We start from the raw sequence: 16,292 nt of genomic DNA, 5'->3' as shown, positions 1-16,292 counted from the left end.
TTGCCAGCTATGCAAAAAAGAATTATTTCTCCTTTGCTAGGCTTCCCTCGTGGCTCAATGGTAAAGAATCCACCTGCCAATGCAGGATATGCAGGTTCTATCCCTGGGTCGGGAAGATACTCTAGAGAAGGAAATGGCAACCCACTCCAATAATCTTGTCTGGAAATCCCCATGGACAGAGGAACCTGGCAGGCTACAGTCCATTGGGTCACAAAAGTCTGGACGCAACTTGGCAAGGAAACAACAGCTAGTGTGAAGTTAAGCTTTGTCTGTAGAGGGCACTAGAGGAGCACTAGAGAAGGAAGTGGGTTTCAGTTCCTTCGTTTCTTCAGAGTTGGGCTCCTGAAATATGAGATGAGCAACAGCTCCCAGCTGCTAGCTTTTACCCTGGTACCCTCTAAAGTGGCTTTAGGATTGTGTAGTCTGCAAGTCACCTCCCTAAAGATGGCTTTCCCAGCATTCCCTTGAATGGCTCTGAGCTTGTTTCAAGGCATTCAGCTTGTTAGCCTTTCTTGGCAGGAACAGATGCCTATCCATTCAGTTCAGTTCAGTTCAGTCCCTCAGTCATGTCCGACTCTTTGCGACCCCATGAACCACAGCACGCCAGGCCTCCCTGTCCATCACCAACTCCCGGAGTCCACTCAAACCCATGTCCATTGAGTTGGTGATGCCATCCAACCATTTCATCTTCTGTCGTCCCTTTCTCCTCCTGCCCTCTCCATGTCATAAAGAAAACCAGCCCCTAATGCCAAGATTATCTCTGTGGGTTTCTGTTTTCTCCTGAGGTTGATAGCAGTGGAGATGGGGGAAAGTGGTTATACTCTGGGTGTATTTTGAAAGTAAAGGTGATGGGATCTGCTGATGCAGTGGATGTTAGGGCAAAGTATAAAGAATGATTTCATAGTTTGGAAGTCATGGAAATGAGATCTGAGATATGAGAGAGGGAAAGAGGGCAGGTAGGGTAGAAAAATGACAGAAGAGGGTGATGTGGACACAACTAGAAAAGAATCAAAGATGACTAAGAAGAAAAGTGAGGACATGCAGGGTCAATGGACTAAAGGTCTTATAATATCAAAGAATTGCTGGAGTCAGGGTATCAGAAGATGATAGCTAGGAAGACAGCATGAAAATAAAGATAGGCTTGGTGGAAAGAAAACATCCATATTTTAAAATAATCTTTTATTTGCTCATCATACACATTTTATCATATATTCATATACTGATATACATTACATTTATTTTCCAGTAATAATTGAATAATTTACTATATAGCGTAAATCACAAAACATAGGTAGAATGTATGAAGTGAATCAGAGACATCAAATATCATATTATTATCTTTGTAAGAAGTAGATAATCATGAGATTTAAGGAGAATCTTAAATCTTAATCCTCAGAATTAAAGAGGTAGTAAACACAATTAGGAAATCAGTTTTGATGTTCAGATCAATGAGAGGTTTTTGTGTGCTGGAAACATCAATATTAAAATAGAAACGTAGTCAACAATCACATATTCCTAGAGATAGTGTGATAATCACAGGAAAATCATCAAAAACTATAGACGTTAACAGAAACAGATAAATTAGTTGTGGGTTTTAACCATTGCAACAGTGTTTTCAAGTGTTCAGAAGAGGACTTCTTAATTTTTTCAAGATATAGGTCTTGACTGTTGATTATTCTATTGACCTTGAAAGATTTTTGTCTATAGGACTCACTTTATCATTAGCTAGTGTTCATGTATTTTATTCAAAGATACCACTATTTGTTAGAATTTATAATATACATTAAGTAATAAATTTTGTCACTGAACCAAAATTATTTCAGTCCCAATGAAATTTTACATCTTGGGTAGCCTCTGCAACCTTGTTTTGGTAAATATATGATTTCAATGAAACTTTTTCAAAAACTGAAAACAGCTCATGAACGCTTCTTACTCAGTTATATTCATGGACTCTATCTGGGGAGTCAATCTATTAAGGAACAAAATGTCTATGTTTACATTCTTTTAAAGTTCCATTTTAACTTTTTATCTTTCTTATTTTCTTCTTATAGCCTTTCATTTATCTATTTCTCTCCTTTCTTCTCTTCTTCCAACCCAACATCTGCTCCCCCACCCTTTCTTTTCCTTGTCTTCTAGGAAACCTTTTCTCCTGTTCTACTTCTTCTATACTTGGATTTACATCTCCTGTTGTCTTTGTTTTCCCTAGAGAATTTGTTCCTATTGCATTCATGGGTTCTTTTACATAAAATTATGGACAGAATAATTAAAATATTAATAATCTGGTTATGTAGTGATCCAAAAACATAAGATATGTGAACATTTCACAAACACAATATTTGATTATCCATTGCTGATGTCAGTAAGGCATAGTCTCTTTGGTATAAGCTTCATGTTCAAGATACAGCATCAATGAATACTTGAATTTTTCATGTAGCTTAGTATCCCTGTGAATTAAAGATATTACTAATGAACAGCAGTATGAAACTCTTATTTTTTAAGTTTTTATTGCACTGAGGTGAATTTTTATTTTTAGTCTTTAGTTCAGGTTATATAGTCTATGATTCTTTAAGGTAAGCGAGACTCTAAAGCTGGGCAGTAAACTGAAATGACTCTCCTCCCAACTTTTTATAGATTCACCCTATGAATTCTATGAATTCTATTCACCCTATGAATCCCATAATTCTCCTGTTTCTTTCATAAGGCTGTTATGGTCAACGTTTATTGTACACTTACCGTGCGTCACTCACTCTTCTAGAAGGACCTGAGGAATATGACATAACCCCATGAGATAGGTGCTATTATTATGTTCACTTCATAGATGAAAATCTGAGACACAGATTCCCCAAAGGTCACAAAGTAGGTGACAGAATGAAGATTTTAATTCAAGTGGTCAGTTTCCAAGTCTCATGTGTTGACCACCATAGGCCTGCTTCCTTGATAAGGCAACTTGGAAATGCACGCATCAACCTCCCGACAGCTGAGATCTTCATCTCTGCTCCCTTTCATTATACAGATGTCCTTTCACCTATCTTTATTCAGATCTGCTCCATCAGCAAGACCTTGGACTTGGCAATCCCTCATTCAGCTGCCTCCTTACCTTGGACACCTCCCACTTTTTCACAACTACAGAACCTCCTCAGCATCCTCATTGAACCTCCTGACTCTTTGTTCTCCAGGGCCATTCATGCCTCATTCCTGCTTTCCCTTCCTTCTTTACCACATCAGGAGGACCTGCCATGGTTCTAATTCATCTTATATTTTACAACCTTTTAACTTTACTCACTCCTTCTGTCTGGATTATTCTATCATCTCTCCCTCCATTTCAGCATATTGAAAATATTCCCCAACCTTCAAATGCCAAAAACAAATGTGATGGGATGGAAATGTATGTGTCTCCCAGATCCACAAGCTGCTTTACCTGGGAGATCTCAGGTCCTCTCTACCCACAGTACATCAGGAAGGACTTCCAGTCAGGCGGTGTTAGGGGGAGTTTTATTTGAAAATGGTTCCAAAACCTGTGAAAGGGATAAAGCAGAAAAATATGTTTTGGAAACGTCCATGCCCATTGTTTTGCCAAGATCTGTCTGGTACCTGGTACTCTGCTCTCCCTGAGACAGCATTTGTTGTACTGTTTCAGATATTCGTGTAGTTTCACATTTCCAGTACGTTGAATGCAGTCCCTTAAAACGTGACAACTGTGTCTTATTTTTATTTGTCTGTGATAGGCCTTGCTTTAAGGAATTAGCATATGTAAAATATAGATTTGTATTCTATACACAAAAGCATTAGGACCCAGTATTGGTGAGGGTGCAGGTAAGCGGGCTGGTACACTATTTCTGGGAAGGTGAGCTGGCTTCCTCAGAACAATCTGGCAGATGCATCAAAAGTCTTCACGCTGCGTGTGTGTTGGATACTAGCAGCTCCACTTCTAGGAATTTATCCTAAGAAACCACTATGAAAGTATGCATGCCACATCAACAAGTTTATTTGCCAAAACGTCATTTCAAATAATGAAAAGTTAGAAACTTACAGGGTGCATCAAAGATTGTTCAGTAAACACGTAGGTACAAAAGTACATATAGTACTGTCCCATTTTTATTTTTTAAAAAAGTGCCTGTGACAAAAGATTATCTAGACGTGTGTGTATTAGTCATTCAGTCGTGTCTGACTGTTTGTGACCCCACGGACCATAGCCCGCCAGGCTCCTCTGTCCATGGAATTTTCCAGGCAAGAATACTGGAGCGGTTTGCCATTTCCTTTTCCAAAAGGAACTAGATACCAAAATACAAATTGCCTCTCTGGATGGTGGGGTCATTTGTTGTTTTAACTGTTTTTTGTTAAGGAGGGTTTTTATTTTTAAACATTAAAAAAAAAATTTCCTGCAGTAGATATGTATTGGTTTTATGACCAGAAAAATATTTAATAAACTCATAAATCCCATTTTGAGAACAACAAAGATAAATTGGGCTGTGACTGCTTTCCAAGATTTATTATGGAATTCTCTTACACTTACACTTCTCTTACATTTATGACCTGTGTTATCAAAACAATATAACAAAATAGTCTTCAGCATCAGTATCCTAGAAACTTCCAAGTGAAAGTGAAAGACTCTCATTCGTGTTCAACTCTTTGCAACCCCATGGACTGTATAGTCCATGGAATTCTCCAGGCCAGAATACTGGAGTGGGTAGCCTTTCCCTTCTCTAGGGGATCTTCCCAACCCAAGATGGCATTATTTTTTTAAAGAGAAGTAACCTTCAAATCTCCACCAAAGTTGCTACATTTCCTTTTTTTCCAGAACAAGAAGTATAAGTGCTGCTGAAAATGAGCAAAACTTGGAATGTTTTTTAGCAGGTAAAATGTTTGAGGTTGATCTATGTGTCCCAACACTAGGGACCCCAAAGATAAATTAATGAGTAACAATGCAAATTATATATGTACTAGGATGACATTAAAGAACAGCAGCAACAATAACCTCCCCTCCCCAACTATGTGGGACGTTTTATTGAGAACAAATGAAATTACTGAAGTGCTGATGCACTCAGAAATAGGCCTGGGATGATACACGTTGTAGTCTGATCAAGTGTTACCTGGGAGAGTGGGTGGAGGGAACAGCAGAAAACAGATACAGTTTTCGGGGAGGTGTGGGCAGGATAGGTTTATTTCTTTTTATTAAAAATCACTTCAAAACATTCAAAAAGAAATAAAAAAGAAAATTCAAGACATGCCTGTGCTTTCGAGCTCAAGGCAGAAACTAGATAGTAGGCTTTGCTTGTTTAAAATTAAATTCCTGAACTTTTCACAAGGTCAGTGGTAATGATAAGAAAGTATTCTCCCTCTTGCTGTTTATTTTTGTAAATATGAAGATAGCAAGTGGGCCTTCCTGACCCTTAGCTCAGCTAGTCCAACGACAGTCTCAAAGACATATACAGTTTTGCAGTGAGAAACTTGCACGGTTTTAAAGTGTAAGCAGGTAGAGATTCAGAGGGCCATTCCCTTAACCAACTAGCTCACCAAAGTCATGCTCAGAGCTGGGCACTGACAAAATTGTGACATGGAAAATGATTGTCTTCAATGATCAAGTCTGCACATAAACAGCCCCTCCTTGTTCCTGTCTCGGCCAGGCACACCCTTTCTCTCTTATAAAGCCCTTCCCTTTCCTGTACCAAGAACCACTTTTAAAAGAGACTGAAACATATTTGCATGAATGTAGAAACAGTGACTCTTTAAAATGTTATTTTCCTAACCAGATTAGCTTTTCAACAGATTAACAAAGAAATAAAGCGCTGATGGTGGAATCGCCCACATCCATCAAAATTTGGGGGCAGAGTCAGCCACTGACTCTGCTTATACACCCACAGCATCCTCTGCAGTGGCCTAGGGCACGGCAGGCATTTTCAGACTTACAGATGATGGTATATGTCAGGATCCCGCTGGAGCCGGGTTTGGAATCCTATATACAGGTCGTCCCAGAGCAGACCATTCTTCACCACGTGTCTGATGACGTCAACCCGGCTCCGAATCTGAAACAGATACGGAACAACTAGCAGGGGCGCCCCAGCCAGCACAGAGCATTGGTATCAACCCCTTGTGTCCCTGAAAGAGGCAGCTGTCTATAAGGCAGGGCTCTGAGAAGTCAAGGAGAAGAGCCTACTGAAGTTGACATCTCAGGCTGAGGTAGGTGGGGAGAGGACATCTGAGTGCAGCAGAAATTGAAGGAAGGAAAACAGGAAGTATATCCGGAGCTGGGGGAGCAGAGTAGGGCGGAGCAGAGTGACAGAGAGCACAGACAGAATCAGATTGCTGATTTGACCATGGCTCAAATCCATGGTCTAGCTGTGTGATCCTGGCCACCATTCTGTGCCTCAGTTTCCTCTTCTATAAAATGGAGATAATAGACCATCCCTCTCAAGGGACCGTGGTGAAGATTCACTGAGTCAATGTACATAAAATGTGTAAAACAAGGCCTGCCACTGAGCAAGAGTACCTTAATTCAGTGGCCAAGGCCCTTACCTTTCAAGAATCCCAACTCCTGACACAGGATCTGTTGACTAGTCAAAAGTGCCCAGGGTTAGGAGACAAGCAGAGATGGTTTTGAGTCTCAGCTCAGCACTTACTAATCATGTGACCTTAACCTTGCTAAGCCTTGGTCTCCTGTGTTACTGTTGTGAGAAAAAAAGAGATATTTATGAAATTAAAAAAAAAAAAAGCATGAAGTAGTGTGATGGGAAGTTACTAAGGTTGGACATGGTTTTAACACTTCATTAGCATACTTTTTCAGTATCCAGCATCACATTTTTTCTTCTGATAAATATGCTAATGCCAGTAGAGGCAACTTTATCATAAATGACAGAATGATCAGAAGACTGGTGTTTGGGTTTATTTCTCTTTCCCACACCATTTGACAAAACAGTGACATCCACTGTGAACTGAGAAGGCAAACACAGGTCAAAGGATCTCTTATTTTGCCAACAGAGACTCCGAAACATGACTGTGCAGCTTGTCAAGTTGAGGACTGCCCAGCTAAGGTGCAGTATCAAAATCGAATTCCTTGCAGTGGAGGAGAGAAGGTCTTTCATGATCTTTCAAACTAGAGACAAGCACGTGGAAGAATCAGGCAGGCTTTGAGAAATGTTTGGACTATAAAATGGAAAGGTCTTGGTGGTTTGATTAGATCTGGGGATGAGGAGAAAGGGAAAAGGTGAAAAGCTTGGCTTCTAGCTGGAGTCACTGGTGGGTTGGGGAGAGGGGGTGGAGGCACTAACATTGCCAATGATCAGACAGAAAACAAGAAAGAGCAGTTTTAAGAGAACAACGACGAGTTGAATTTTGAACAATGAGGTACAAGGATTTGGAAAACCAGGTGATATTATCCAGTAGGCAATTAACTCTAATGAATTCAAAGCTAGACAGTGTTGGTGGGAGCTGGGCAAAGTCTGGGCAGGACATACAGGTTTTTGGAGCCATTAGCAGAGAAGTGGTGGTAGCAAATGTGTTCACTCAGATACAGGCTTGAGAAGATGAGTGGGTTGAGCACAGAACCCTGATGGAAAACAGGAGATGTAAGTGGTGGCTGGAGAAAGAGACCCCCAAAGAATACAGAAGAAGAGAAGTTAGGAGGCCTAGTGTCACTGGTGCTGAGAAAGGACTTCTACTTCAAAATGATGGACAGATCCCATGCATAACCTGCCTTCCACCCACTTCTGGATGCAACTGAAGTTGGTGACAAAGCAACTGCACAGGTATGAGCCGCCACAATGAAGAAAAAGTGAAGTGAATCATTGGCAGGAGATTTCAACTAATGAATGTGAACGTGGAAAGCAGCTAGGTGAGTGGCATTAAAGAACAGGCCAGAGGCTGCAGAATCCAGGAGAGTATGAGAAAGGACATTCGGATTTGGAATGAGAAGAGGTAGGTACTGTGGATAACAGCAGGGGCACAGAGCACAAAATTAGGTACATGAAACAGTGAGCACCCACTTCCCTAGGCTTACACATGGTTCCAGGGCCAAATGCCTTCAGACAGTTCTCTGACGAAATGGAATCAACTTTACAGGAAGAATGAAGGCAGGGAGTGTATTTGTGATGCCTTATCACAAATACAAGGACCTCCACATTTTGATATTTAAGAGCCCCTCAGCCTAATAGCTGGCTCCTCACCTTCATAAACTTAAATGAGTGCTCCCTTATCCACATACAATCTGGGTTATAGTTCATAGCCTACTCCCTTTTAAAAAACCGAATTGGCCTTCCACATTTATAAATCTAGATATTTCACATGAAAATCCAGATATCCAAGTTTTCTGGAAAATGCAGAGGATCAGCTGGAGCTCAGTAGGGGCTCCTCCCTTCCCATGCTTTCCACTTGACCCAGTCCCCACTCAACTCCACCTAGTTAAAGATCTGCCTGGGGTCCATCTGTGAGCATTTAAGCATGTAACCCCCACCTTCAAGTAAAGCCTGCTGGATAATAGGTCTTACCCATATACAGAGAGCCCTGAGTCAGCTTGAAAAGGTCTTTTTTTTTTTTTTTTGGTAAATATAGACTAATCCCTTGATTCTTAAAAGTCACCACAGTGGAAGGAAGGTCAGCCTGCGATAAGCAGCAGTGCATGCAGCTAGAAGCCAAAGGAGCAATGCCTTCAGGCGTCCGTGGAAAGTGACTGCCACCCAGCATGATGTGTTCAGCAAGCTGTTGTGCAAGATCAGACAGGAAAATACTTAAAGGGTAGCTCCTGTGCAAACTTTCTTCAGCAGATACCTAAGCAGAAAATACCACAAAGGAGGAAAGCAAAGAAGTGAAGACATGGGTGGGGTCTAGAAGAGGCTGAGGGAGGTCACAGGGTGACAGATTGGCAGCAGACCTAGAGAGGAGCCCATCCAGCCGAGAGCGGGAGCTCCTGAGAGTGCTAGGAGCCGGGCATCTAGGAAAGATGGAGAGTTGGCATGATAGAAAATACATTCATGTGTTTGAAAGGCAGTGAATGCCTCCCCTCCAAAAAAGGCAATATGAGAAGGCTCCAAGTGGCAAGAGATGGAGCTCTTCCAAGGATAACCTCCTTAAACAAACCTCAACATACAGAAATATCACTAATATCCTGAGATATAAAAGCACTTGAGTCAAAATAGGGACCACCATGTATGCGGCAGGCATGACGATTTGCCCCATGGTGTGGCAAGTCTGCTCATTTGTATTACAGAGAGCTGTTGCTAGCTGTATTCAACAGAAGCAATGTGAAAAGCTGTAAAAACAAGCCTTTTTTTTTTCAATGACGTATTTTAAGTGAACTTGTGATTTTAAAAATTCCAAGGAAAAATCTTCCTGATGGTTAACAGATACCTTAATTTATAAGTTTCGTAAGTTCAGATTTAAGAAGCAATGCAGTGGCTAAATACACAGACTCTGCAGTTAGACCCCTTGCTGCTAAAGCCTTCAGCAGGATTTACAAGCTGTATGACCTTGGGCAGATTATTGAACCTCTTGGCATGGCATTTTTCTCATCTGTAGGGGAGTATAGTAATATCGATTCATATCATGGTTGTTATATTAAATGACTTAATATTTATGAAGCTGTGTTATGTATGAGTTTGGTAAAAAAAAAAAAAGGCAATAAAATATCAGGTTCATTTTGCTTAAAATCGGTGTTTCATGTAGTGTTTTCCTATGTGTGAAAACTCAGTTTTTTAAAACCCCCAAAGCAGGCAGTAGATTATCGGTTTTACCAAAGTTTCAGCATAGGATTCTCTTCAACAGCAAGTACTAAACATAAAAATACAAATCCAATTATTAAAATGTAGTTTAAGAACAGGCCTATTATACAAAGGTACATCTGCTGCTGCTGCTAAGTCACTTCAGTCATGTCCAACTCTGTGCAACCCCATAGACGGCAGCCCACCAGGCTCCCCCGTCCCTGGGATTCTCCAGGCAAGAACACTGGAGTGGGTTGCCATTTCCTTCTCCAATGAATGAAAGTAAAAAGTGAAAGTGAAGGTAACTCTATAATTAAGGCATTACACATTTATATGGCACACGTTTAATATGCTTAAGGGCAGACTATACACCCTCCTAATTTATTTAGTGATTCTTACATGTACATAGAATTTAAAATTACAATCCATGCTCATATATATTATGTCATTTGACTATCATAAAAACATTATAAAGTACGAAGAAGCCCCACAGAAGGGGGAGAAAATAAAAAAAAAAGACTTGAATGGGGATTCAAAGGCTCATAGTCAGTAATCCTAATCAGCAGGGGTAGGGAACCCATACCAGTCTTGACATTGTGTCCAAAGCCCCAGCTTTTAACATCATGCCTGACTTGGGCTAGGGATCTGCTAAAAGTTGGAACTCAAAATATGCGTTGGTTTATGTTGACAGTTTTCTGTAGAAAGCCACCAACAGGGTTTGTTTGCGGAAGGAGACATTGCTGGAGAAAAGGTAAAGGGGCAGACAAAGATCAATGCTTGCAGGTCTGCTAACAGCACAGGCGGGCCAGCTGTTTGGAAGGAAGCAGGTAGAAAAGCCAGTCTTTGCAAATGACTCAAAAAGAAGCAAGTATGGAGTTTAGTTAAAAATATTCTTTCAATACCGGCATATTAGTTGTGACAAATGTAGCATGTTAAAGTAGTATGTTAACATTCTCTGTGGTGTCCCTGCGACTTTACTGTAAATCTAAAGTTACTCCAAATTTTTTTTGGAGTAAATTAAAAAATTTATTTAGGAAGGAAGGAAAGAAGGAAGGAAGGAGCATTTCCACTGGTGTTGCTGCTTACTTCCTCAAATGGATGTTCCCGGCTTGGTCTTTCTTTTGGAAAGGATAAATCTAGAAAGTCAACCAAATAGTCATATCCTCCAGGAAAAGGGCTGAAGTCCTCATCTGTCTCAATCATCTGTGCAAATGACAACATGGTAAAGGGAAGAAGCATATCAATCTGGTTGTCAAGATCCTCAAAAAATTCTAGAATGTGCAAGCAAATGATAGCAATGAAGTGGAGTAAATATAAAAAGAGGCTTGCCTCTCTCTCTCCTGCTCTCCCTATCACTCTATGTGGCTCTCTAACTCTCTCTTCTCTTTCCTGAATTGAATTCTAATCCTACTCTTCTACACTAGCAAAACTGCTTCATGTCACTAACTTCATTCAAATTTACAGAGAAGGTTATCACTGTCTTAGATATATGTATAATTAGTATACTTAGTAATTAGTAAGTATAATTAGTAACGAGCTATCAAATACCACTGTAGTTTGCAGGCTAAAAGATAAATAAAACGTGGACTGTTTCTCACCATCACCTAGCATCCAAACATAAAGAGTGTCACTGAAAATTCCAAATATTTTCTCTTTTTCACGTTAATAACTCAACTGAAAATCTCATTTAGACCAAAGTTTGTCAGGTCTTCAGGTTTCAATTTTCTAAAAAAATATTTGGGAGCTAATAGAGGCATCAATATTTCATTTTGCTAAGTGAGGACTTAAAACAAATTTTTACATCTACTATCCTTTTATTTCATTAAAGGAAGAATGCTTTCATGCCTCAAAAATAGAAAGGACTAATCTTGGAAGCCTGGCATGCTGCAGTCTATGGGGTCGCAAAGAGTTGGACACAATTTGGCAACTGAACAACAATCTTGGAATAATGACAATTCATCCCAAGAAAAGAGAGTTGACATCTTTGTAACCATACTCACGTGCATACTCATACTTGTTTCATTACTGACCAGCAAAAAGTTTGCACAGCCTGGCACTGACCCCTGGGTAGGTTTTTAGGACTTACTGATTTTGAGAATGCTAAGTATTGTGTGCTACCAAGTATTAATGTTCAGGGGTTGAAAGGTAAACTTGAAAATAGTCCTCACCCCGAGGGTAACCAATCTTTGTTGCCAAGGGTATAATGTCGTCCATTTCCTGATGCGTTCCCTAAACTTTGCTCCCCATGCACAAATTCAGGCACTAAACATAAGTGGGATAAAATATACAGATAAGTGCTGCAGGGATTTCCAGCCCATTTCAGACCTCCTCTTTCTCTTTCACCCCCTGCTTTTTAGGACATATTTTGTTTTTGGATACATCCTCAGTTTTCTGGTGACCAGCTTACAGCATGAACCACTTGAGCCTATAAGCTCTGTGTGTACGTGTCACGGCTAATTTAAGTTCCAGGCTGACCCTGTGGTTGGTGCACCTCACTCCTTACCACCGCTGCAGATAAGAATTACCACTTCCTGCTGCTACAAGATGTCACCTCTCTGGTGACCACCTGCCAATTTCACAGTTGAAGTAGCTTTTTCCACCATACAACCAAAACACCGCAAAATATCGACAAAACAAAAGCAACTAACGCATGGTGATGGGAAGAAAAAGAATCCTCCCAAAGAGAAACTGAGCTGGACCTCAGAATGCTTCCTATGAAAACGTTTTCAAACAGGGATTGTTTAAGCACATTGTCCCATCGATTCTCTGTGAGGCAAATGGTAGGACTTAAAAAATGCTTATTGAGAAACAAATTGGAATACGAAGGGGTTTTCATATACTTCCATAATACAGGAAAGCAAAGACAAATGGCACTTCATAAGCATACCCTGACCACCAGGTTATAATCCTTAAATCCAGCCCAAGTGAAGTACTCTTTTATCCAGGATGAGTGACGAAATATTTCATCTCCTACAGCAGCATTCAAGATTTTCAAATATGGTCCAAAGTCCCAGGAATCCTTGTAAATTTTAGTCCCCTCCGGAGGCTCAATGATGCCTTTGCTTAAAGACAAAAAGATGAGAGAAGGAAAGAAGACAGCAATAAATAAGGAAGGAAGGCAAAAGTTAGCACTTCAATTTCAGCAGTCAATCAGAGGAGCAGCTTTTCGATCATTCAGGTGGTACACAGGGGTCCCACAGAAGTGCCTTGGGGGACACCTCCCCAGCCTTAACTAGAATAGCTCTTGTTAATTGTTTAGTGTGATGGCTCTCGAAGTCAATACATTTAAAGATAAAAGTCCTTGTCTTGAAAAAAAAAAGTTGGAAAGCCACTGATGTGGACCCTTTCAGCTCAAATCACTAAATTATGGGAATGTTAAATATAATATGGTCATGTTGATTTTGCAGAAGCCTGCTCACACCTGCCCTGCCCCCCCAGCTCCACTAGAATATAAGTTTGATGAGAGCAGCATCCGCGATTGGCACACAGAAAGTGTTAGTTGTGTCCACCTCTTTGCTACTCCATGGACTATAGCCTGCCAGGCTCCTCTGGCCATGGGATTTCCCAGGTAAGAATACTGGAGTGGATTGCCATTCCCTTCTCCAGGGGATCTTCCTGACCCAGGGATCGAACCCTGGTCTCCTGCTTTGCATGTAGATTCTTTATTGTCTGAGCCACCAAGGAAGCCCAGCCGTAGAAGAGGTCCCACAAACATTTGTTAAACATAGGAATGTCTTTAGCCTGTCCTAGGGATATACCCAGAATTTTGTGTCTCTAATATACGGTCATCTTTCTGTACTAATCAAAGCTGACAGGGCAACTGTACCTGGAAACCCAGTCAGCAATATGGATGACAGTTCTCTGACATTCCTAAAGCTGTCCATCCAGTGTGAGGATGGATCATTGCATGGGACATGGAAACTCGAATCCTGGCAATAGAATAGAATGTGATCGGGATGAGGGAATGGTGATAAGGAAATGGGCACCTGGATGGTAGAGATTAGGCAACTCTGTGGCATTTCTCAAAACAACACTTTTAGTCCATTGTTTGACCACAGCTAGAGATGCACTGGTTTTGGTAATAAATTACTTGTCAAATCCTAAAGTTTCTAACTTTTAAATGAATCTCAAATTTGCTTCCTCAACTCCTCGCCTCATCTCAGTTTATAGCCTCACTAATCTCTTGCTAGCTAGAGCCTCAGCCTCCCAGTTGGCCTTCCTGATTCCAGTTCTTCCCACTGTGGCCTCCTCCCCCAGGAAATGCTCCTTTGCAAAGTGAAATGGGTTTTTTAAAAAAACAATGCAGTAATGTTCCTTCCTCACTTTATAACTTTCTCAAGCTCTCCTTACTCACAGGCAAGTTCCTTGGGCTGTTTTGCAAATTCTTTCTAGCCCTGGCCAGACACGGAATTCCTGTCTCACCCTTTCCTTCCCTTTTCACTTACCGCCCCTACACTGGGGTGGATTTGACTTCATGAGGGAAGGACCTCTTCACAGCCGTTTGTCTGTACCTACTATGATGCCATGTTTACAGAAGGAGCTCAGTAAGTCCTTTCTGAATGAATGGCATACTATTCACTTACTCAAAGAAAATATATTTACTAACACAACATTGTAAATCTACTATATTTCAATAGAAACATTTTTTTAGAAAACAAACAAAAAAACAAACTATCTGTATTCACCAAACTCATGACATTATTTGCACCTCCCTTCTCCAGCACGTGCCAGAATCTCGATCTCTCTCGCTCTCTTAACTACTTTCTGAAACCTCCTCCTGATTTCTAAGGCACAAATGCCTTCCTGGACACATTTACTGTTCTCTCCTGCCCCCTCCTCCCCTCACAAGAAGGCAGAGTTAAGCACTTAGTCTCCCTATATCCCTTACTCTGTGTCTTACAATTGAGAATCCAACAATAATCAACCCTCTTGTTACCCAGGATGCTTTGGTGTAACTTGATGATACAAATGCAGATTCCTGGGCTCTGCCTCCTATCTACCCAATCAGAACCTTAGAGGGTGGAACCCAAGGAGCTGCAGTTATCCAAGTGACTGGAGTTATTCTGATGTGCTTTCAAGTTTGAGAATTATTACCATAGAATACATCTGGGGAACTGGAGAGAGAGGATGGAGAATTCTGCAAATGCCAAAAGCCAGACTCTTGAATGCCCTGCTAAAACCTGAAATAATTGAAAACTTCTCTCACCCCTGATCTAGAGAATACAAACTGCTTTTACCCTTGAGATTCTGGGGAGATTCTAAGGAATTTTAAGCAGGGAAGGGGACAGAGTTTTACATTTAAAAAAAGTATCTTTGGCAGCAAGGCAGAGTAGGGGCTTTCAAATTCCTTGCCTGTGATCCCAGTAAGAATTCTATTTTACATCAGGACTCCCACATACCATGGGCCCCTGTGAGACAAAGTTTCCTGAAATAATACTATCCCTTGTTATGTGTATTTGGGCAATGTACTCAGGTCTATTTGATTTTACTCTATTACATTTTTAAAAAATCCTGGTTGTGGTCAATGCCATTGATTTTTCAACCCACCAGTGGACTGTGACCAGCATAGGATCAGGATGTGCTGAAGAATGGATCAGAGGAGAGGTTCAGGGGCCACTGCAGGAATCTAGGTGAAAAATTGTGAGAGGCTAAAGTCACAACGGAAGAACAAGAGTGATGGATTTGTAAGAGCTTTATGCAGCGGAATTGACTAGATGTGGCAACCAGTTGGGTATGGGAGGTTACAAAAGGTCATAATCAGCTGCCGTCACCACTCGTGCCAACTTTGCAAAGGTAAGGCCCAAGAGAGGGGTGTGTTTTTGGTGTGTCCAGATTTCCAACACATTTAGTCCATTTCTACATAAAGGTGAGGAACTAACAGTTTCATTTGGCTCAAAACAAGTATTTGTAAGGGGCTTCCTAGTGGCACAGTGGTAAAGCATTCCCTGGGTTGGGAAGATCCCCTGGAGAAGGAACTAGCAACCCACTTCAGTATTCTTGCCTGGAAAATTCCATAGACAGAGGAATCTGACGGGCTACAGTCCACGGTGCTGCAAAGAGTTAGATGTGACGGAGCTACTGAGCACACATGCAAGTATTTGAAAAATCTAGGCCTGAGACATCAAGGTTCCTGAATGGCACTCCCAGTGCGCTGTTTCCTGTTCAAATGTACAGTCTATGGAATTGGCAGTTGGGTAGACTGGTTCCAAATAGGAAAAGGAACATGTCAAGGCTGCATATTGTCACCCTGCTTATTTAACTTACATGCAGAGTACATCATGAGAAACGCTGGGCTGGAAGAAGCACAAGCTGGAATCCAGATTGCCGGGAGAAATATCAATAACCTCAGATATGCAGATGACACCACCCTTATGGCAGAAAGTGAAGAAGAACTAAAGAGCCTCTTGATGAAAGTCAAAGTGGAGAGTGAAAATGTTGGCTTAAAGCTCAACATTCAGAAAACTAAGATCATGGCATCTGGTCCCATCACTTCATGGCAAATAGATGGGGAAACAGTGGAAACAGTGTCAGACTTTATTTTGGGGGGCTCCAAAATCACTGCAGATGGTGACTGCAGCCATGAAATTAAAAGACGCTTACTCC

At 41.0% G+C, this 16,292-nt stretch overlaps 1 protein-coding gene across 5 annotated transcripts in view; it reads right to left on the bottom strand.

Moving 5' to 3' along the window:
* Nucleotides 1-1,162: 1,162 nt before the first annotated feature.
* Nucleotides 1,163-16,292, bottom strand: part of CMAH (cytidine monophospho-N-acetylneuraminic acid hydroxylase) — an 82,941-nt gene continuing 67,811 nt past the window's right edge. For all 5 annotated transcript variants that reach the window (XM_005223803.5, XM_024984024.2, XM_010818537.4 and 2 more), the window contains 5 exons: nt 12,577-12,751; nt 10,776-10,892; nt 5,908-6,023; nt 3,419-3,515; nt 1,163-2,444 (listed from right to left, as the gene is read on the bottom strand). In XM_005223803.5, the coding sequence (XP_005223860.1) occupies nt 3,440-3,515; nt 5,908-6,023; nt 10,776-10,892; nt 12,577-12,751 (484 nt within the window). In that variant the 3' untranslated portion in view covers nt 1,163-2,444; nt 3,419-3,439. The remainder of the gene's footprint in view (nt 2,445-3,418; nt 3,516-5,907; nt 6,024-10,775; nt 10,893-12,576; nt 12,752-16,292) is intronic.

Source organism: Bos taurus, chromosome 23, assembly GCF_002263795.3.
Source record: "Bos taurus isolate L1 Dominette 01449 registration number 42190680 breed Hereford chromosome 23, ARS-UCD2.0, whole genome shotgun sequence".
Classification (NCBI taxonomy): domain Eukaryota; kingdom Metazoa; phylum Chordata; class Mammalia; order Artiodactyla; family Bovidae; genus Bos; species Bos taurus.
Note: the sequence above shows the minus strand (reverse complement) of the source record. Positions and strands in the feature narration are given on the sequence as shown.